Here is a 22,102-nt window from a genome sequence, read left to right as displayed (position 1 = left end):
GTTTTAAATATGTTAAATCCTAATTCCTTTTATTTAGGATTTTAATAACAGTATTCACACATGAGATTATACATCTGCATGTGTGTGTGGGCACATGTGTATAAATCAGGTTTAGGCAACACAGTTCTATGTGTCTCATAAAAACAATTCAGATGCTTTCCTACTTTTTCTGTGATCTAGAATGACACTATTCAGTACAATAGCCACTAGCCACATCAGGCCTTACATGCTTTAGCTGTGTCCCCACCCAAATCTCATCTTGAATTGTAGTTCCCATAATCCCCACATATGGTGATAGGGACCCAGTGGGAGGTAAGTGAATCATGGGGGCAGTTTCCCCTATGCTATTCTCATGATAATGAGTAAGTTCTCACAAGATCTGATGGTTTTATAAGGGGCTTCCCCCTTTGCTCAGCTCTCATTCTTCTCTTTCCTGCTGCCCTGTGAAGAAGGATGTGTTTGCTTCCCCTTCCACCATGAATGTAAGTTTCCTGAGGCCTCCCTAGCCATGCTAAACTGTGAATCAATTAAACCTCTTCCCTTTGTAATTACCCAGTCTCTGTTATGTCCTTATAGCAGCATGAGAACAGACTAATACAAGGCCTTTTAAGTTACAATTAAATACAATTTAAAATTCAATTCCTTAGTCACAGTAGCCAGTTCAAGTGCTTACTCACTTGCTGTATGTGGCTGGTGAGGATCATGCTGAATAGAACAGATACAAAATATTTCCATCATCGCAGAAAGTTCTGCTGGGTATTGTTGAACTACAACTCAAGTAGCACTAAGACTATCTGCTCCTTAAGGTTTGGTAATTTCCCTGTGAAATAATCTACACATGGTGCTTACTGTAGGTGCAGTTCCTTGAAAACTTTTGTATATTTTCTTTTTTTTTTTTTTTTGAGACAGGATCTCACTCTTTCACTCAGGCTGGAGTGTAGTGGTACAATCTCAACTCACTGCAATCTCCACATCCCAGGCTCAAGTGATCCTTCCACCTCAGCCTCCCAAGTAGCTGGGACTATGGGCGTGAGCCACCACGCCTGGTTAATTTTGTTATTTTTTTTGCAGAGATAGAGTTTTGCCATGCTGCCCAGGCTGGTCTCAAACTTCTGAGCTCAAGCAATCTGCCTGCCTTGGACTCCAAAAGTGCTGGGATCACAGGTGTGAGCCACCATGCCTGGCCATGTTTTCTATATCTGTTTAAATATTGTAATGCTATTGAAGTTAATTTTGACAAATAGTATTTCCTACTTCAACCTAACTTTTCAAATTTATCTGCATAGTTATTTCCCCTTTGTCATTTCTTCTTTTCTTTCTTTTTTTTTTTTTTTTTTTGAGACGGAGTCTCACTCTGTTGCCAGGCTGGAGTGCACTGGCGCAATCTTGGCTCACTGCAACCACCACCTCCCAGGTTCAAGTGATTCTCCTCAGCCTCCTGAGTAGCTGGGACTACAGGCATGCACCACCGTGCCCAGCTAATTTTTGTATTTTTAGTAGAGACGGGGTTTTACCATGTTGGCCAGGATGGTCTCAATCTCTTGACCTTGTGATCTGCCCACCTCGGCCTCCCAAAGTGCTGGGATTACAGGTGTGAGCCATTGTGCCCGGCCATTTCTTATTTTCTATATTTGTGCCTACTCTCCTTTTTTCTTTACTATGCTAACTAGTGGTTTGTCTATTTCATGGACATTTTTTCTCCCAAAGGACAGTACTTTTTTTTGAGACAGTATCTCACCCTGTGGCCTAGGTTGCAGTGCAGTGGTATGACCATAACTCACTGTAACCTCAAACTCCTGGGTGCAAGCAATCCTTCTGCCTCAGCCTCCTAAAAGCTAGGACAACAGGCATATGCCACCATGCTGGGCTAATTTTTAAAAACATTTTTGTTGAGACAGGGTCTTGCTATGTTACCCAGGCTGGTCTTGAACTCCTAGCCTCAAAGTGATCCTCTTGCCCTGGCCACGCAAAGTTCTGAGATTACAGGCATGAATTACCATGCCCGGCCAGGACCAGTACTTTGAATTAACTTTGAATTATTGCTTTTCTGTTTTCTGCCTCATTAATTTCCTTTATCTTTTTTTTCTTCTTGCTTTGTAATTCTTTTTCTAGCTCTTTGAGTTGGGAATTTAAATCCCAATTTTCATCCTTTCATTTTTACTGATGTTAAATATTTAAGGCTATACATTTTCTTCTAAGTACTGCTTTAATTATATCTCAAAATTCTGATGTATGATGTTTATTATCATCGTGTTTTAGGAATTTTGCAAACTTTGTTTATATCTCCCCTTTTCAACTAAGAGCTATTTAGATTTTTAAATTTCAAGGCAGATCATTTATAAGGATCTAAAGTTTGACATGCATACATATGCACACACACACACACACACACCCACGATCTACCTGATTTCTTAAAGCCTTTCATACTTTTACTTTTTGTCCTCTTGACCTGTCTTGCCTTGAAAGAGCTGTGTTGAGCCTTCATTAGTACGTTTGTCTGCATCTCTTTCTAAGCAGCAGCATCCTTACCCTCACCTTGGGTGGTTTCATAGTAGAGTTACTGTAGAGAGATATCTCTCAACGAACAGCTTTCCTGAGCACCATAGACGGGAGTTCCTAGCAAGTTCCACCAACATAGCACCACAGTGATTTCTCTGTCATTGAGAGAACACAGCCCTATACTCAGCCCTGAAGATGGGGGAGGAGAGGCTCTTCCTTGGGCACTTTATCTCAGCCTCAGAGTCTGGCTTTTCTTTATGTTTGCTACTCATATAATTTCTTTAGAGTTATCTTTCCTTTACTAACTGATCCCTCATTACTCCAATCCTCTGTTATAGTTAACAATTATATTAAACTTTCTATGTTCAAATTACTGTGTTGTTTCTCTCTTCACTGGACTGAGCCTGATACACACATACACTATTCTACCCTTGTCCCTTGCTTTGTTTTTGTCTTAAATTGATCATCTCTTGCTTTGATGAAGAGCTTTCTCTAATTTATTCCTCAGAATGGGCTTGGGGTTATAATATTCCCTGAGTTCTGCATGCTGAAAACGATTTCAGTATAACCTCAATACCTGAAAAACAGCTGCAAACTTGACTTTCTTTACCTTGTAAAAGACTTGGCTTTTTTTTGCCAGAAGTTTAGAAGAAATTTTCTTAGAATACAATAGTTTTACTAAAATATGTCTTAGAGTTGACCAATCTGAATCAAAAGTAGGTCCTATAAATATAAAGGTAAAGGTCTGCTTTAATTTTTGGAAAGTTTTCTTATTTAAGTGTTAATTTCTTATTTAAGTGTTAATTCTGTTCCATTGTTTTGTTTATCTTCTTTTGGGGTTTCAGTTATACATACATATACATATCGTGTACATATACATATTGGATTTTTGTTCATTATGTTCTATATCTAACAGTTCCTTTGAGATACTTTTTAACCTTTTCTAATATTTATTTTTATTCTCTTGGCTTTTTATTTCCCTCCTTAATGTCCCTTATTACATTTTCAGTTGAGTCTATTGTCCTGTTGTTCACCTTGGAATTCAGTCTTCAACTGAGATAATTTTGTCTTTTTTTTCTTGAGTTTGGACAATACTATTTTCACATCTTCTGGTCTATTGTGCATGTCTAGCTTGACTTTTACAACCTATGATTCAACGTATTTTTTTCATATCTGCCAAGACTTGTTTAACTCAAGTTGAGTTGCTGTGCAACAGGTTTCCTCTGATTAGTCGTTGGTTTTGGAAGCATTTTCAGTAGTTGAAATGGTTTTATCCTCATCTTATGTTTTTCTTCATATTGAAGCTTTTTATAAATTTTCAAGTGCTATTTTCTCACCATTTTTATATATCTTAAATTTTCCCAGACCAGCAAAAAAACAAAAGGTTCTATTGGCAGGGAACTTGGGTCATGAGTTGGCATAGTGAAATACAATTTCTTTAATAGATGGGCCTGTTTAAGGTAGGATGAGAAGAATGGTATGCCTTTTATTCTGTATAATCCTAAATTTTACCCCTTGCTGTCTTTTTTTCCCTTCAACGTTAAGTCTCCCTCTTCCACAGAGGAAGTTTTCTCCCCAGGACTGCCATCTCCAGTCCACTTTCAACTTTGACTCTCCCTTCCAATTCCAATAGTTTGTGCTCTAATCCACAAGATCTTAGCTCTGTTCTCAGTATTTCCCATTCTAGGTGGGACTATCTCATTCTGGGGGCAATTTTGGCTCTGTTAGGCCCCCATTGTTCTTTCCCTTTTTTATACAATTTCCACCTACATAAATTCTTTGTTATGTATGGTCTGGTACTGGCTCTGCTGGTTTCAGATCTTTATATCCCCATTAAAAAGTAACTGATAATTGTGGCATTCTCGGCTCCTAGTTATATTTAGGCATAAGTTATGGGTGGATTGTTTCCTTTTTGATCTGTAGGTTTCTGGAGAATTTTTGGAAATATTTGATTTACATGGTCACTATGTTCCCTGAGAACTTGTATTTTTTAATAGCCTCTCAAATGCTTCTAAATAGTGATTCATAAAGTAGTGCAAGAATAACACACTACAGTGTAAGAATGAAGAGCATCTCCATGTTACTGCAATGTCATATTTAGGACATATCACTAAATGAAAAAAGGCAGGGGATAGATACACACATACACACATAGACACACACACACGCCTAAATTTTTTATAAAATTGAATGTTAAACTATAGGATTAAAAAGAAGTGGTTACCTATGGCAGAAGGAAAGAACAAGGTGAAAGAGAATTCTCTGAATATACTCTGTTTTATAGACTTGACTTTTCAGAATTATATATATTTCAGAATTATATATAATAATGTATTTATAAAGCAAAATTAAATTTTAAAAAGCAATTCCACAAAATAAAAAATAAAATGAAGCAAATGAACCTTAGTTATTAAGTTGGTGGTACAGTCACTTAGACAGAAACTAATCTAAATGACCTTATAACACTTATTAAGGGTATTTTTCTTAATGGTAAGGAAAAAATGTAAATAAACACTGTTAATAATCAAACTGGTGGTAGTGTTGGTATTGTTATTCTGAGACTGTTAGATGAGTGATACGGAATAAAGCAAATGAGTTACTGTGTTAACATGGAGAACTAGGGTTTTGTTGTGGTACAAAGGAGATTCAAATTTAAGGTAGCAGAGATGAAGTAGGTAAAAACACCTCTGTCCCTTAGTGAGAAGTATCAATTTGAACCAATGATATTTTACCCCAATAACTTTTTTTTTTTTTTTTAGACGCAGTCTCAGTCTGTTGCCCAGGCTGGAGTGCAGTGGTGCAATCCCGGCTCACTGCAACCTTCGCCTCCCGGGTTCAACTGATTCTCCTGCCTCAGCCTCCCACGTAGCTGGGACTACAGGCACATGCCACAACACCCAGCTAATTTTTGTATTTTCAGTAGAGACGAGGTTTCACCATGTTGGCCAGAATGATCTCGATCTCCTGACCTTGTGATCTGCCCGCCTCGGCCTCTCAAAGTGCTGGGATTACAGGTGTGAGCCACTGCACCCAGCCAATAATCTTTTTAAAAAGGTAGTTCCTGCCTCTCTATACCAAAAAGACTAGAAAGGACGACCAACCTAGTAGCACTGAGCACTCTAGTGTTCTGATTATGGTCTCTAAATACCATTTCCCAATAAAAGGAGCCCAGGAACCTAGAAGAACTAGCTGATTCCATATTTGGGGCAAAAAATATATAAGATGAACCTGGAACGTGTTGAAATTGCAAAAATCCAAGAGAGCTATCAAATAGTATCAAACAGTATATAAAAGAGTCAGGAGACAACTTGACAAGTTTCCTTCTGGCAAAAGATGGGATAATTCAAGCATCAATTAGGTCAATTGGTGTGATGGAGTGAAACACAACAAATATGTATGAAGTTTTGAGCTTATGATACTGAGCAACAACAACAAAATCCTCCTTATTTTTGGAGGATGCTAATAAACCAATTCATTGAAAATTGGTAAATAAAGAAATAAAGCATGCATTTAAACTGTTTTTCCTGTGTGAACTATATCTCAAAATAACTAAATAGTTGATGAAAGTTTATGTTAACAGATGTATTCCATTAATTTATGTAGACAGAATGGCAGGATTAAATTTTTCCATTTTGTAACCATATGAATTATAGATTTAAATCAGGGTCAGCGAACTACAGTTGGCAGGCTGACAACCTGTTTTTGTAAATAAAGTTTTATTAGAACACAACCCTGTTTGTTTATGTATTGTCAACAGCTGCCTTAGCAGAAAGACAAAGCTAAGTAATTATAACAGAGAATGTATGATCTGTAAAGCCTAAAATATTCACTATCAGATCTGTCAAGAAAATGTCAACCCTGATCTAGACTATGAGTAGCAACGGCTGCTACATTATATTACATTATAAAACAAGAGACAACCAGACTGTACATGCTTCTTGATAGAAATAAATATCACCAGCTATGAAATATTCTTATGAAAAAATTGAACCAGAATCTGATCAAGTCTCTAGATTTAGCTACCAATTTTAGGAACTAGAGGACACAGAAACATGTTGAATGATACCACAAGAATAAAATCAACAAAATATAATTTTAGGAAATTTAAAAGACAAATGACTTAGGTTTTTAAACAAATAAACTGCAAGAAAAAATGAGAGCAGATAAGAACTTGTAGATTTAAAGAAGCTTAAAGGACATATCAACTAACTGCAATGTGAGGATTCTGGTTAGATTGATTCAAAAAACTGATTAAAAAAGAGAGAGAGAGAGACAGACAGAGACAGACAATCCAGAAAATTTAAACACATTAAAATATTTGTTGATATTAAGATATTATCATTGGCTTATTTGTATGTGATAATTGTATGGTTATGTTTAAGACATCCTTGCCCATGACAGAGACATACTAAATACTTTCATGATAAAATCATGCCATGTTTAACAATTGGAGGTGGGGACAGAAAGTGTATACAAGTATAGATAAAATTATATTGACTTCAACAATGAAGGTTACATGAGCATTCACTATGCTATTTTTCTCTACCTTTTTATATGTTTGAAATTTTACATTACAAAATTTTTTTTAATGGGGGAAAACGTTAAATAAGTACCTAGGGAGCCCATGATACATGCTCTCTAATTCTCAGTTTAGCACAGCTTCCTGAGAGGAAGTATAGTCAAAGTCCATCATCTAACTCTCTCGGTCCCCCATTGAGACTCACTGTAATAGTGATTGACAGTAACTGATAAGAAGGGCTGAATCCCTCAGATTTATTGAGGCAAAAGCTGGAGGGGAATCTGATCTGGAAAGAAAAACCTAGTGGGGTTATTAGCTTAAATTTTAAAAAATGATTTTTATGTAATAATGGATTCGAAGCGAGAAAACTCCAAGGACCAGGTGAGAATTAGTGAGAAAGGAGATAAGAGATCCTTATAACAGTCATGCTTTCTACTGGCAGATTTTCTCTCATTTCTTGTCATTATGATAGGATTTGGTGAAAGCTTTATGCTTTTTGAGATAGGTTAAACGGCAAGACCTCCTTCCATTCTCTCTCTCAGGTAAATGGGCACTGGCCAAGAAGAACAAAGGGTGTGATTTCTTGTTAGAAAGAATTTGGAAGAAGCCTGGATATCATAAGCTAATGTAGAGATGGAGATGTCCAAATTGTGCAGCTTGTTTCATTTTGGGTGGGCCTTTTTAGGAGACTATATGAAAAATAAGGGATAAGCTGGGTACCCTAGGCTTTCCCATAATAGGATGTTCAGTTTTTGGACGCTAACTATTAATAATTGGCTAGAAAGAGTTTGGGTTTACTTACTCACCAAGAGGTGGCTGTAGCATACCCCCATTCTTTTCACAGTTCCCAATAGGCTGGATTTCAGCTGAGTCAACCAGCCGCCAGAAGTCATTTTTGTTGTCGCTCCCATCAAGGCGCAGGCGAAGGCGGGCACCTGTCAGTCCAACTACTGTGGCAATACAGGTGGATGTGGTGTTCCTGGGGTCCTGTGCTTCCAATTTCATACTGATCTTGAACTCGTTGCTTGGAGGTGTGTAGGACTGGGAAAAACAAGGCATGAGGTATAGACAGATTAAGAGTAAAACCCCAAAATTCATGTTTTGGATTCAGATTGGTTATAGCTGGGCCAGGGACAACCAACTGAATTATTCCCTAATAATTAAGAACGGTTTCATGCAAAAGAAACAATGAAAGATAAGAGGAAGGGGAAAAAAATTACTTTCCAACGAAGCATCGAATAGACCCATACCAGTTAAAAAAAGGACAAGAATGTCTTATATAGGCCAGTTAATTAAATGTTTTCTCATTCTATAATTCTCTAACTCCCTACCTTTCCAGGTAGGGACTTTTAATCCCTTTTTAGTCTTTTTAGGACTACTACGTCCTATTAAACTACCATATTCTTAGTGTCTCTTTGTGGAATATTTCAGTATATTGGCGTGTATATCTACCACACAGACTATTGAGGGTTAATTTTTTCTTATTTTGACAACTTACTAATCAAGTCATACAATAGACATACAATAAACTATACACTTTAGTAAGTCTTGACATATGTATATACTCATATTACTATATACACCATATAAACCTGTGAAAGTATCACCACGATAAAAATAATGAACATGGCCATTATCCTCAAGCTCTCACATGCTCTTTTGTAATCTCTTTTTCTGGCCCCTCCAGGACCTCTGTACCCAGGCAACCAATGATCTACTTTCTATCACTGTAGATTGCTTTGCGTTTTCTAGTCTTAGATGGAATCATAGAAGATGTACTTTCTTTTTTGTCTAGCTTCTTTCACTCAGCATAACTACTCTGATAATTCATCCATATTAATAATTCATTTCCTTTTATTGTTGAGTGGTATAACCATGCTGACGGAGATTTGGTTTGTTCCAGCTCTTGGCGATTACAAATAAAGCTGCTAGAAACATTTAAGTACAAATTTTTGTGTAGGGAAATACACTTTCTTTTTTCTTGCACAAATATCTAGGAGTGAAATGGCTGGATCACATGGTAGGTATATGTTTAAATCACAAAACAGAGAATTAACCCTTTTAAGGTATACAATTCAATGATTTTTAGAATATTCTCAGAGTTGTGTAAACACCATCCCTATCTAATTTTATAACATTTCCATAATCCCCTCAAAATGAACCCCCTGCCCCAGTGGAGTCATTCCCCATTACCCTCTCAGCCCAGTCCCTAGAAACCATTAATCTACTTTCTGTTTCCATGGATTTACCTATTCTGGACATTTCATATAGATGGAATTATATAATGTGTGGCCAATATGTGAATAGTTTCTTTCATTTAGCAAAATGGATTCAAGGTTCACCCATGTCAATGAGTGTATCAGTACTTCATTCCTTTTCATTGATGAACAATATTCCATTGTATGGATATACATTTTGCTTACTCATTCATCAGCTGATGGACATTTGGGTTGTTTCCTCTTTTTGGCTATTATGAATAATGATGTGATGAACATTTATGGTATATTTTTCTGTGGACATGTTTTCTATTCTCTTACGTATATACTTATGAGTGAAACTGCTGGGTCATGTGGTAACTCTGTTTAACACTTTGGGTAACCTCTGAACTGTCTTCTCAAGTAGCTATAGGATTTCATAATTTTACCACCAATGTACAAGGGTTCCAATTTCTACACATTCTCACCAACACTTGCCATTGTTTGTATTTTGATGTTAGAGTCATCTAGTCAATGTGATGTATATCATTGCAGTTTTGATTAGCATTTCTCTAATGACTACTGAGTATCTTTAATGTGCCTAACTGGTCATTTGTATATATTTGGAGAAATATCTATTCAAATTCTTTGTCCATTTTAAAATCATGTTGTCTTTTAATTTCTGAGTTTTAAGAGTTCTTTCTATATTCTGGATACAAGTCCTTTACCAGATATATAATTCTCAAATATTTTCTCCCATTGTGTGGGTTGTTCTTTTCACTTTCTTGATGGTGTGGAAACAAAAATCTTTTAATTTTGATGAAGTTTATCTATTTTTTCTTTTGTTGTTTATGTTTTTGGTGTTATATTATCTAATCCAAGGTCATGAAGATTTCCTTCTATGTTTTCTTTAAAGAGTTTTGCAGTTTTAACTCTTACATTTAGGTCCATGATCCACTTGAAGTTAATTTTTGTATATGGCATAGAGGTAGAATCCAACTTCACTTTTTTTTATGTGGATAACCAGCTGTTCCTGCACCAGTTGTTGAAAAACCCACTGAACTGTCTTGGTACCCTTGTCAAAAATCGATCGATCATAAATTGGTGGGTCAATTTCTGTACTCTCAATTTTAATTCATGGATCTATATGTCTATTTTCCTGCCAGAACCATTATGTCTTAAGTACTGTAGCTTTGTAGTAAGTTTTGAAATCAGGAAATGTGAATCCTTCAGCTTTGTTCTCTATTTCAAGATTGCTATGGCTATTCTGGGTCTCTTGTAAGAATTTTAGAATGAATTTGTCAATTTCTGCAAAAAAGGCAGCTGGGATTTTGACAGAGATTGTGTTGAATCTACAGATCAATTTGGAAAATAATGCTGTCAGTTATGTGATTTGCAAATATAGTCATGTTCTGCATAATGACGTCTGGTCAAAAACAGACTATGTATAGATTGTGGTCCCATAAGACTACAATGGAGCTAAAAAATTCCTGTATCCTAGTTATAATGCAGCTGTCTTAAGGTCCTAGAGCAACACATTACTCACATTTGTGGTGATGCTGGTGTAAAAAAACCTACTGTGCTGCCAGCTGTATAAAAGTATAGCACATACAATTATGTACAGTACATAATACTTGATAACAATTGACTATGTTACTGGTTTATGTGTTTACTATATATTTTAAATCATTATTTTAGAGTGTATTCTTTATACGAAAATAAAAGTTAACTAAAAAATAGTCTCAGGCAGCTCCTTCAGGAGGTATTCCAGAAGAAGGCATTGTTACCATAGGAGATTACAGCTCCATCCATGCATGTAACTGCCCCTGAAGACCTTCCAGTAGGCTCAGAAGTAGAAATGGAAGACAGTGATACTGATGATCCTGAGTCTGTGTAGGCCTAGGGTAATGTCTTAAGTTTTTTAACAAAAAGAGTTTAAAAGGTAAAAAAAAAAATTAAAAATTATTTTTCTACAGCTGTACAATGTGTTTTAAGCTAAGTATTATTACAAGAGTCAAAAAAGTTAAAAAATTAAGTTTATAAAGTGAAAAATTTACAGTAAGCTAAGGTTAACTCTTTATTGAAGAATGAAAAATTTTTAAATAAATTTAGTGTAGCCTGGGTGTACAGCATTTATAACGTTGACAGTGGTACGCAGTTCACCACTTACTCACTGACTCACCCAGAGCAATTTCCAGTCCTCCAAGCTCCATCCAAGGTAAGTGCCTGATACGGGTGTACAAGTTTTAATATACCTTTTATACCATATTTTTTTTTTACTGTACCTTTTCCATGTTTAGATATGTTTACATAGACGAATACCATTGTGTTACAACTACCTACAGTATTCAGTATAGTAATATGCTGGACAGTTTTGTAGCCTAGGAAGAATAGGCTATGGTCTAGGTGTGTAGTAGGCTATAGCATCCAGGTTTGTGCAAGTATATTCTATGTTCACACGACGATGAAATTGCTTAACAATTCATTTCTCAGAGCATATCCCTATCGTTAAGCAATGCAAAACTATTCTCTCATAGTCTGTGACCTGTATTTTTGTTCTCTTACCAGTATCTTTTGAAGAGCAGAAGTTCTTAATTTTGACAAAGTCCACTCTATTTTTTTAATGAATCAAAATTTTGGTCAGGCATCTTCTAAGGTTTTCTTTATATAAATTTTGCGTATTTGTTAGTTCCTCCCCCACCCCACCCAAAGTAGTTGAACCATTCTGCATTTTCACCAGCAGCATATGAAAGTTCCATTTGTTCTACATCTTTGCCACTATTTAATATGGTCAGTCTTTTGAAAATCAGAGCCATTTAAATAAATGTATAGTGATAGCTCACTAATCACTTTTATTTTGTATTTCCCTAATGAAATAATGGTATTGAGCATCTCTATTCATGTACTTATTTGCCCTGTATACATTTTCCTTGGTGTTTGTTCTAAATCTTTCGACCCAGATCCCTTTTATTTCTTTTTCTGGCCCATTTGCATTGGTAATACAATACTGAATAAAAGTGGCAAGAGCAGATATCCTTGTCTTGTTCCTGATCTTAAGGGGAAAGCATTTAGTCTTTCACCATTAAGTATGATATTCTTTGTAGACTATTAATAAATGCCCTTTAGAGTTTAGGATTTAGAAAGTTCCCTTCTATTTCTAGTTTGGTGAGAGTTTTTATTTAGTAATGGACATTTAATTTTGTGAAATGCGGGTACTTGGAAAGAATGTGTATCTACATATGTTGGACAGTATTCTATATATGTCAGTTAGGTCAAGTTAGTTCATAGTGTTGTTCAAATCCACTATATATTTGCTGATTTTTTTTCTCTACTTGTTCTTTTATTACACAGAGAGGAGTACTAAAAGTCTGACTATAGATAATTTTGGATTTATCTATTTCTCCTAATAGTTCTATTGGTTTTTGCTTCATGTCAGGATTTGTCTGATTTCTTTATCATTATAAAATTAACTTCCTTAACCCTGTTAATATTATTTGAAGTGTACTTTGATATTAATATAGCCATTTCAGCTTTATTATAGCTAATGTCAGCATGGTACATCATCTTCATACATTTACTTTTAACCTATTTAAAGCATAATTTTTCCAATCATAGCAAGCTCAATAGTAAAGAAACAGAAAAAAGTGTAAGTTTTTGAAGGCAGTATATAATTGGGTTTTGCTTTTTATCCAATGTGCCAATTTCCGCTTTTTAACATTTAAACCATTTACATTTGATTATTGATATAGCTGGGTTTAAATAAAACGTTTTGCTATTTTTTCCCATTATTCTAGTGGTTGCATTAGAGTTTATAGTACAAACATCTTTAACTTACCACAGTCTATCTTATCAAGTAAGATAGTACTACTTCATGCATGAGAACCTTGTAATAGTATACTTAAGATTCCTCCCTTCCTGCCTTTGTGCTACTCTTATCATACCTTTTACTTATATGTTATCATCCTCACAATATACGGTTATTATTATTGTCTACACAATTATCTTTTACACAGATTTAAATAAGAAAACATCTTATATATCTATCCTTATAATGACAATTTCCAGTGACCTTCATTTCTTTGTATAGATCTGTTATTTCATTTGATATCATTTTCTTTCTGCTTGATGAACCTCCTTTAACATTTCTTGAGGTGTGAGTCTGTGAGTAATGAATTCCTTCAGCTTTTGTAAATCTGAAAATATCTTTATTTCACCTTTGTGTTTGAAAGACATTTTTGCTGGCTGCAGTAGTCCAGGTTGACAGGTTTTTTATTTTTCTTTTAGTACTTTCAAGGTGTTGTTCAATTTTGTGCTTGCTTATATTGTTTCTGACAAGAAATATAATTCTTACATTAGTTATCCTATATGTAAAGTGTCTTTTTTCTCTGGCTGCTGTTTTCTCTATCAATGGTTTTGTGCAATTTGATTATGATATGCCTCAGAGTAGTTTTCTTCTATTATCTTTGGGATTCCTTGAATTTCTTGACTCTGTGGACCTATAGTTTTATTTATTTATTTACTTATTTATTTTGAGACACAGTCTCGCTCTGTCGCCCAGGCTGCAGTGCAGTGGCATGATCTCAGCTCACTGCAAGCTCCGCCTCCCAGGTTCATAAAATTCTCCTGCCTCAGCCTCCCCAGTAGCTGGGACTACAGGTGCCCTTCACCATGCCCGGCTAATTTTTTTGTATTTTTAGCAGAGATGGGGTTTCACCGTGTTAGCCAGGATGGTCTTAATCTCCTGACCTCACGATCCGCCCACCTCAGCCTCCTAAAGTGCTGGGATTACAGGCCTGAGACACCGTGCCCGGCTGTTATTTTTAATTTTGGAAAAATTTTAGCCATTATTTCTTCAAATATTTTTTCTATCCCCCATCACTTCTCTCCTCTGGGGACTCCAATTACACGTCTATTTGGTCACTTGAAGTTAACCCATAGTTCACAGGTTCTAAATTCCTTTTTCTCTTTGTGTTTCATTTTGAATAGTTTCTATTGCTATGTTTTCAAGTTTACTAATTTCTTCTGGCATTAATCCAATCTAGTGTATTTTTCATTTCCCACATAGTAGCCCAGTGAGTCTTTTTAATATCTTCCATGTCTCTGCTTAATATCTGAATATAACAAATATATTAAAATAATTATTTTAATGTGTTTGTCTGCTATTCTATGATCTGTATAGAGTCTGAGTCAGTTTCAATCAATTATTCTCTAGATTATTGGTTGCATTTTCCTGCCTCTTTGCATGCCTGGTAGTCTGATTGAAAGTTAGATCTGGTGAATTTTACCTGATGGGTACTGGATATTCCTGCATTCCTATAAATCTTCTTGGGCTTTGTTCCTCGATGCAGTTAAGTTATTTGTGAAGTAGTTTGATCTTCTTGAGTTTTACCTTTATGATTTGTCAGGCTGGACTGAAGCAATACTCAGGCTAAGGTTAATTATTTTCCAATATGAGCAACACCTTCCTGAGTATCATACCCAGTGCCCAATCAATTATGAGATGTTCTAGTCTAGCTGGTGAGATCAGGAACTATTCTCAGCCCTGTGTGAGTGCCAGGTTCTATTCCTTTGAATCCTTTCAGATAGTTTTTTCCTTTGGCCTTAGGTAGTTTTCTCATATGCATTTATAAAATGGTAGTCTTTTCCTGGACCCTCTGAAGATCACTGTGGTTTTCTTTGTGTGCAGCTTTCTCCTCCTGACACTCTGTCCTAAAAATTCTAGCCACCTTGGTTTCTCTGGACTCACATTTTTTTTTCTTCCATTTCCTCCAATTAGGGAGTCTGCTGGGCTCAACATGAGTTCCCTTTCCCTGGGCCATGGTCTGGAAACTGTTAAGACAGTAAGCTAGAAAATCATAGAGGTAGCTCAACTCATTTGTTTTCTCTCTCTCAGAGATCACTGTTTGGCTGCTTGATTTTTAGTGACTTAAAAACCATTGTTGGCTAGGCCCGGTGGCTCACACCTGTAATCCCACCACTTTGGGAGGCCAAGGTGGGTGGATCACCTGAAATCAGGAGCTGGAGACCAGCCTGGCCAACATAATGAGACCCTGTCTCTACTAAAAGTACAAAAATTAGCCAGGCATGTTGGTGTGCACCTGTAGTCCCAGCTACTCGGGAGGCTGAGGCAGGAGAATCACCTGAAGCCGGGAGGCAGAAGTTGCAGTGAGCCAAGATCAAGACACCGCACTCCAGCCTGGGTGACAGAGCGAGACTCTGTCTCAAAACAAAACAAAACAAAACAAACCATTATTAACATATGTTGTCTTTTTAAATAAATTGTTTCAGGTGGAAGTATAAATTCAGTCCCTTTTATTTCAAATGAGCAGAAGTCCTGAACTTGTATTTCTACTTAGAAAACAGACAAAATTCTATGGCCGGGCACGGTGGCTCATGCTTGTAATCCCAGCACTTTGGGAGGCCGAGGTGGGCAGATCATGAGGTCAGGAGATCAAGACCATCCTGGCTAACACAGTGAAACCCCGTCTCTATTAAAAATACAAAAAAATTAGCTGGGCATGGTGGCAGGTGCCTGTAGTCCCAGCTACTCGGGAGGCTGAGGCAGGAGAATGGTATGTACCCAGGAGGCGGAGCTTGCATTAAGCCGAGATTGCGCCACTGCACTTCCAGTCTGGGCGACAGAGCGAGACACCACCTCAAAAAAAAAAAAAAAAAAAAAGAAAACAGACAAAATTCAAACTCAACCTGAAATGCTGACAGTTTGAGGAAATAACCCTTGAGTACTAAAGGAAAGGATTGTAGGTAACTTCCTGATGTTTAACTTTGTTTAGCACCAAACACTTCTTTGCTTATCAGCCATATCAAACACTGACACAGTCAATACCATCTGTGCATTGTCTGGGTTACTTAATCCTTCTGGGAAACTCTGGATGACCTCTGATGAGCTCCTGAGATGCTTCACAGTGGGACTCAGTGTCAACATTCTTGTAGAAAGATAAGATTGTGACAGGAGTGCTGAGTACAGAGAAAGAAATACTGCTCCATTTTCAACAATGTCTATGGACTATAACTCTCTTTCCTGTCCGAATTAAGAGCTCTAGTAAAAATTAGCAGTTGTTTTCAGTAACACAGAATATCCTCAAGGAGGTAAAGAAGGAGGCAAGGGTGTTACTTGGGATGAAGGTGGAAAGAATGTCTGCTGCCAAAACTCACAGTGACCAAATTTTACTTCTTGAGCTGTGTTCTTCCCATAGAAGTTTATTCTGGGGCCCTCAGGTAAGAAGCCCAAGGGCTTCCACCTCCTGTTTTGATTGTCTAAAAACCATAAAAAAATGACTTATCTTCCACCTACTAAAGATGTTGAAAATCAATTACCTGCTTGAAGCAATGGACAGGCGCTGGGACTGAACATGTTTCTTTTAGGTATTTGTCCCAGGTAAAATGACCTGTAAAGGAAATAGAAATCTATATCACAGTCAACTTCCTAAAAAAAATGTTTTCAGGGTATAATCTACACTAAACAGTAAGCTATTTGTAGACTGGTTTTGAGCATAAAAAATATATATTTTTTCCTGTTTGAGCTCAAAGGAGTATTAAGGGGAAGAATCTAAGTGACCTGAGCGGATGTTTTAGATTCACGTTTTAAAATAATGGTCTAAAGATGGCTTAGGGTGTTCTTTATGTTCATTCCTAAAGTGATCCAAAATGCCAAAGCAAGATATACTAGTACTTCAAAGAAGTGACCAGGAAGCTCATGGAAAACAGAATAGAAGAGGCAGAAAGTGGGTGGGGAGATTCCTTTTGAACAATCTGACTCTTGGAAAGGTCCCTCACTGCTGTCAAGTGGCAGCTTTTAACACCCAATATGGTTGGATTCCAGCATCTCAGCTCAGGAAGAATGAAGAAAAGGCTGTCTAGAGACAAGGGGCGAGATGATTTGAGGGGAGGGGAAGCCAGATGAGTGAGATTATAGTTGAATCCTCACTCTAAAAACTGGCTCTCTCTCACCTACCCCCGCTGCACCCCCATCCTAGCCACCGCTGTGTTGCTCTGGGGTGCAAAGTGACAAAGATCTGTTAATTTAGAGCAAAGTAGGACCTGGGAAGCATGTCTGATGATAGTAAATAAGAACAAGCTGGGGAGTCTGTAGAATCTTTTAGCCTCTTGAACTGGCCTTACAGCCTCTAAAAGTTTGAAGAACACTGTCCTAGATAAACAATCTTCAAGGTGACACTGTGCTGGGGGAAGGGAAAACATCTTAAGGCAGGAACATTTGATACAGATCTCATTGGATCACTAAAGATTATCAAATTCTTTATTTAAAGGTTAAACCAATTACCAGTCTCCCCCTAATACCCACCTAGAGGTGACCCCATGATGGAGCAGGGAAGGTCCCAGAGAATCTCACAAGCTAAAACACTGTAGCAAACCAGCATTTCTTGAAGTTTCCTCTGTAGTGGAGCAGCACAGAGCCCCTTTGGGCCATGCAAAAAGCACTAGATGCTGGGAATAAAAATGAGTCACTGAATGATGAAATCTAAATCACTCCAAAGATGATGCCAAGACTTTACACTCTATTTATTTTATAGCTTCTGTTTTATAACTGGTTCCTTTCCCACTACCCTTAACTAAGCCAAATAGATTTGGCCAGAAATCACAGTCAGTTCTGAACTATTTCATAAACTGGCTGATGATTAATCAACATGACTAGACAGTTAGTCCATAGGGCAAATGAGATGACTATTTTCTGAAGTCAAGGTTTAAAGGCGTTATCAGAATTTAATGAAGAGTTTGCTTCTAGTTGACAGGGCCCTAAAGCAAGGACTGAATACATTTCATCATTGTTTGCTGTTAGAAAAATAAAACATTACAATTTATTATTCCATCCTTACAAATGAAAGATTAAATCAAATAGTAAGTTTTGGATTTCCCTGGATTGAGAATCTTCAACTCTGGCACCTAGAGCAGCACTGTCCAATAAAACTTTCTGTGCTGACTAAAATGTTCTGTATCTGTGCTAGCCAATAAGGTAGCCACTAGCCACATAACTATTGGATACTTGAAATGTGGGTACGTAAGAAACTAAATTTTTTAAATTTTAATTAACTTAAATTTAAATCCCCACACATAGCTAATAGTTACTGTATTAGGAAGCACAGATCAAGAGTTTTGGTCAGTCCTGGGTAATTGCTTATATTAGCTTAAGTTCTGACTAAAAGCACCAAAGAGACTTTGGTCTTAAGAATAATGGCAGCATCAGGGGTACCACAACAATTAGGGTATTAATTACAGTTCTCCATTATACATATCAACCATGGTAATCAATCCCTATTCTGTAATGTATACAGGCTAGAAACCTCAGCCCTTTTACCACTTAGGAAACACTCTATCACTAACTGGATGAAAAGGAACCTCTGTTTAAAGTAGTTCACCCACTGTGATGGCTGACTGGCTTGAACCATACCTAGATGGTATTTTCCTTTTATTTGACTTCTTCAGCTACCTAAGGCTTAGTTCCTTATTATCAGGTGAATTGCAAAATAAGATAATTTTTATGACTTAGTAAGAATGTTTGGACACCTATTGTAATGCCCATGATGAAGCCAGACATAATGTTCTGCCATATCTCCAAGCACTAAAGTAACCACAAAAGAAATAGGACAGGCACCAAGGTATAGATCCAGAGTTAGCAAGCCTTCTGTTAAGGACAATATAATAAAAATTTTATGCTTTCTAGGCCATACAGTCTATGTCATAGCTACTCAGCTCCACCACTCCAGTGTGAAAGCAGCCACAGACAATATGTGTGCCTAAATTAGCATGGCTGTTCCACTCAAACTTTATTTACACAAACAGGCAGAGGGCTGGATTTGACCTCCCAATAGTAGTTTGCCAGACCTCTGGTATAAATCATTGACTCTCAAGTGATACTTATAGTCTCATTTCTTTAAACAAAGTTCTGGGCCTCACCTTCAGAAGTTCTCATTCAGTAGGCTCCAAGTGTGGCCTGAGAATATGTATTTTCCAAGGCTCCCTAGGTAATTTGGATTAACATCTGTGACTAAGAACTACTACTGGTGTAGTTTAAATAATGTAATATTGGGAGTCTGAAGATGTTGGTAAAAGTCTTGTTTCTACAGCTAACTATCTTGGGTAAATTACTTAATCCTTCCAAGCCTAAGTTTACTCATGTGAAAGATGAAGACAATATCTGTCTTACAAGATTGTATATAGATTCTTCATTCAATAAATATTTAAACTTCTCCAAGTACAAAGAACTGTGTTAAATGTTAGGGGAACAAGGTAAGACATGATTTCTCAATTCATGGAGCTTTCAGTCTAGAGATAAACAGAGACATTAATAAACATAACACAAATAATCTGTTATGATAATGATAAATTAAAGTTCACGAGGTAGTACAGGTTATCTTGAGATTGCAGAACATGAAAATCTCATTCATCCTTGGGCTCAGAGATTATTGCAAAGATTAATATTATTAACTAACATAGGTATAATGTTTTATAATTTAAACATATATAATGTGAGTGTTTTCAATTATTCCAACATTATAATTCAAAATATTCAAACAGTATAATTTGAATGTTTTCAATTATTCATTCAACAGATACTTATTAACTATCCTCTATGTGCCAGGCAATATGACAGGGGTCCCTGCCCTCATTTACATGCTGGTATATGATGAGACACAACTAACACATAAACAATAAATAAACAAGGCAGTAAGTGAACTTGAAGGGAATAAAATGAGGTGATGTGATAGAGACTGGGAGCTATCTTAGTAAAGTCATGGACAGATACTCTTCAGAGGAAATGTCTAAGCTAAGACTTTACAGATGAGAAAAAGCCATCTCATTTAGTAAATAATGCTTATAAAAGTGTTTTTATAAACTCTGATGCATACCACGTGATAGTTACATTTATTATTAAAAAAGAAAAAAAGGTACCTGCCCTGAAGGGACTTAAAAATGGCATTAAAGTACCTTGGCCCATAAAATATGGGCATAAGAGGTCACCTAGTTAAATGCATGAATCACCTTCTCTAATATTCATTCATTCAGCAAATATTTACTAAATACCTAGTATATGTTAAGCCTGGTTCTAGGCACTGGTGATATATAGCAAAATACAATACAGCCAAATTTTGCCCACATGGAGCTTACAACAAACAAACAAACAATGTTTTGCTCCACATGGAGCAAAAACAAACAAACAAACAAACAATATTTTGCTCCACATGGAGCAAAAACAAACAAACAAACAAACAAATATGTCAGCTGGTCCAGAGGGTAACAGAGACACCAGATTAATTATACAATTCCTGGCTATTTTGAAATTTAAAAAAATAAAAGTAAGAGGTAAAGAAGGTGTGCTATTTTAGCCCGGGCAGTCAAAAAAGACATCTTGATAAGGTGATATGAAAGTTGACATTTGGGCCGGGCGCAGTGGTTCACTCCTGTAATCCCAGCACTTTGGGAGGCCGAGGCGGGCAGATCACCTGAGGTCAGAAGTTCAAGACCAGCCTGGCCAACATGATGAAACCTCGTCTCTACTAAAAGAAATACAAAAATTAGCTGGGCGTGGTGGCAGGCACCTATAATCCCAGCTACTTGGGAGGCTAAGGCAGGAGAACTGCTTGAACCCAGGTGGTGGAGGTTGCAATGAGCTAAGATCGCACCACTGCACTCTAGCCTAGGTGACAGAGTAAGACTCCGTCTCAAAAAAAAAAAAAGCTGAGATTTGAATGGTCCTTCCAGCCTCTGCTGAAATACTTCCAGTCATGGGACACTCATTATTTAGCTATTTAGCTATTACTCAACAGTACAAATGGACAGACCGCTCTTTATAGTCAGCCAACATCTGCCTTCTAACCTCTACTGGTCCTAGATATATCTAATCTCTATGTCCCAAATCCCTCAACTGCTCCTAAATTTGACAGGCTGGCTACTCATGTCTGGCTACTGTTCTGGCCACATTCCTTTACAAGAACTCTACTTTGTTCAACCTAAATGTGAACCCAAATTCTTAAAAACAATTAAGCATAATCAACACTTTAGATCAGAAATTCCACTCCACTATTACCGTATAAATAGTGTTCCATGTACCAAAATTTAAATAACAATATATTTGTTAAACGCCACTGATGGTAATTTAAGTGTCTTTATTTTATTTTTTTTGAGACAGGGTCTTGCTTTGAGTCAGAGTCAGGCTGGAGTACAGTGGTGTGAACACAGCTAATTGCAGCCTTGACCTCCTGGGCTCAAGCGATCCTCTCATCTCAGCCTCCCTAGTAGCTGGGACTACAGGTGTGTGCCACCATGCCTAGCTAATTTTTGTATTTTTTGTAGAGACAGGGCTATGCCAAATTGCCCAGGCTGTTCTCGAACTCCTGAGCTCAAGCGATCTAACTGCCTCGGCCTCCCAAAGTGCTGGGATTACAGGCATGAGCCACAGATTTGGGATTTGTCCTAAGGGTGGGATTAGTGGACAAAGAGCATGCATAGTTTAGATTTTGATACAACATATATATTGCTGAAATATCCTCTAGAAAGAACATACTGATTTTTCTTCTTAGAGGCAGGGTTTCCCTATGGTGCCCAGGCTAGTTGCAAACTCCTAGGCTTGTCATCTTCCTGCCTCGGACTCCCAAAGTGCTGGGATTACAAGTATAAGCCAAGTTTTTTTTTTTTTTTTTTTTTTTTGAGACAAAGCCTCACTCAGATACCCAGGATGGAGTGTGGTGGCACAATCATATCTCACTGTAACCCCGATCTGGACTCAAGCAACCCTCCCCGCTCAGTCTCCAGAGTAGCCGGGACTACAGGTGTGCACCACTATGCTTGGCTAATTTTTTTCTTTTTAGTAGAGACAAGGTCTCACTATATTGCCCAGACTCAATTTCTATTCCTA

The 22,102-nt window shown here is 37.1% G+C and overlaps 1 protein-coding gene across 50 annotated transcripts in view; it reads right to left on the bottom strand.

Moving 5' to 3' along the window:
* The window catches only part of SCMH1 (Scm polycomb group protein homolog 1), a 214,383-nt gene that overhangs the window by 107,911 nt on the left and 84,370 nt on the right, over positions 1 to 22,102 (bottom strand). For 15 of the 50 annotated variants that reach the window (XM_063781942.1, XM_063781958.1, XM_063781937.1 and 12 more), the window contains 3 exons: positions 17,534 to 17,676; positions 16,549 to 16,619; positions 7,825 to 8,059 (listed from right to left, as the gene is read on the bottom strand). In XM_063781942.1, coding sequence (XP_063638012.1) covers positions 7,825 to 8,059; positions 16,549 to 16,619; positions 17,534 to 17,609 — 382 coding nt within the window. In that variant the 5' untranslated portion in view covers positions 17,610 to 17,676. Of the gene's footprint in view, positions 1 to 7,820; positions 8,060 to 16,548; positions 16,620 to 17,533; positions 17,677 to 22,102 lie in introns of all 50 variants that reach the window. The other 35 variants (XM_063781973.1, XM_063782020.1, XM_063782028.1 and 32 more) reach the window with 5 other exon arrangements.

The sequence above is a fragment of the Pan troglodytes genome, chromosome 1, assembly GCF_028858775.2.
Source record: "Pan troglodytes isolate AG18354 chromosome 1, NHGRI_mPanTro3-v2.0_pri, whole genome shotgun sequence".
Lineage (NCBI taxonomy): Eukaryota > Metazoa > Chordata > Mammalia > Primates > Hominidae > Pan > Pan troglodytes.
Note: the sequence above shows the minus strand (reverse complement) of the source record. Positions and strands in the feature narration are given on the sequence as shown.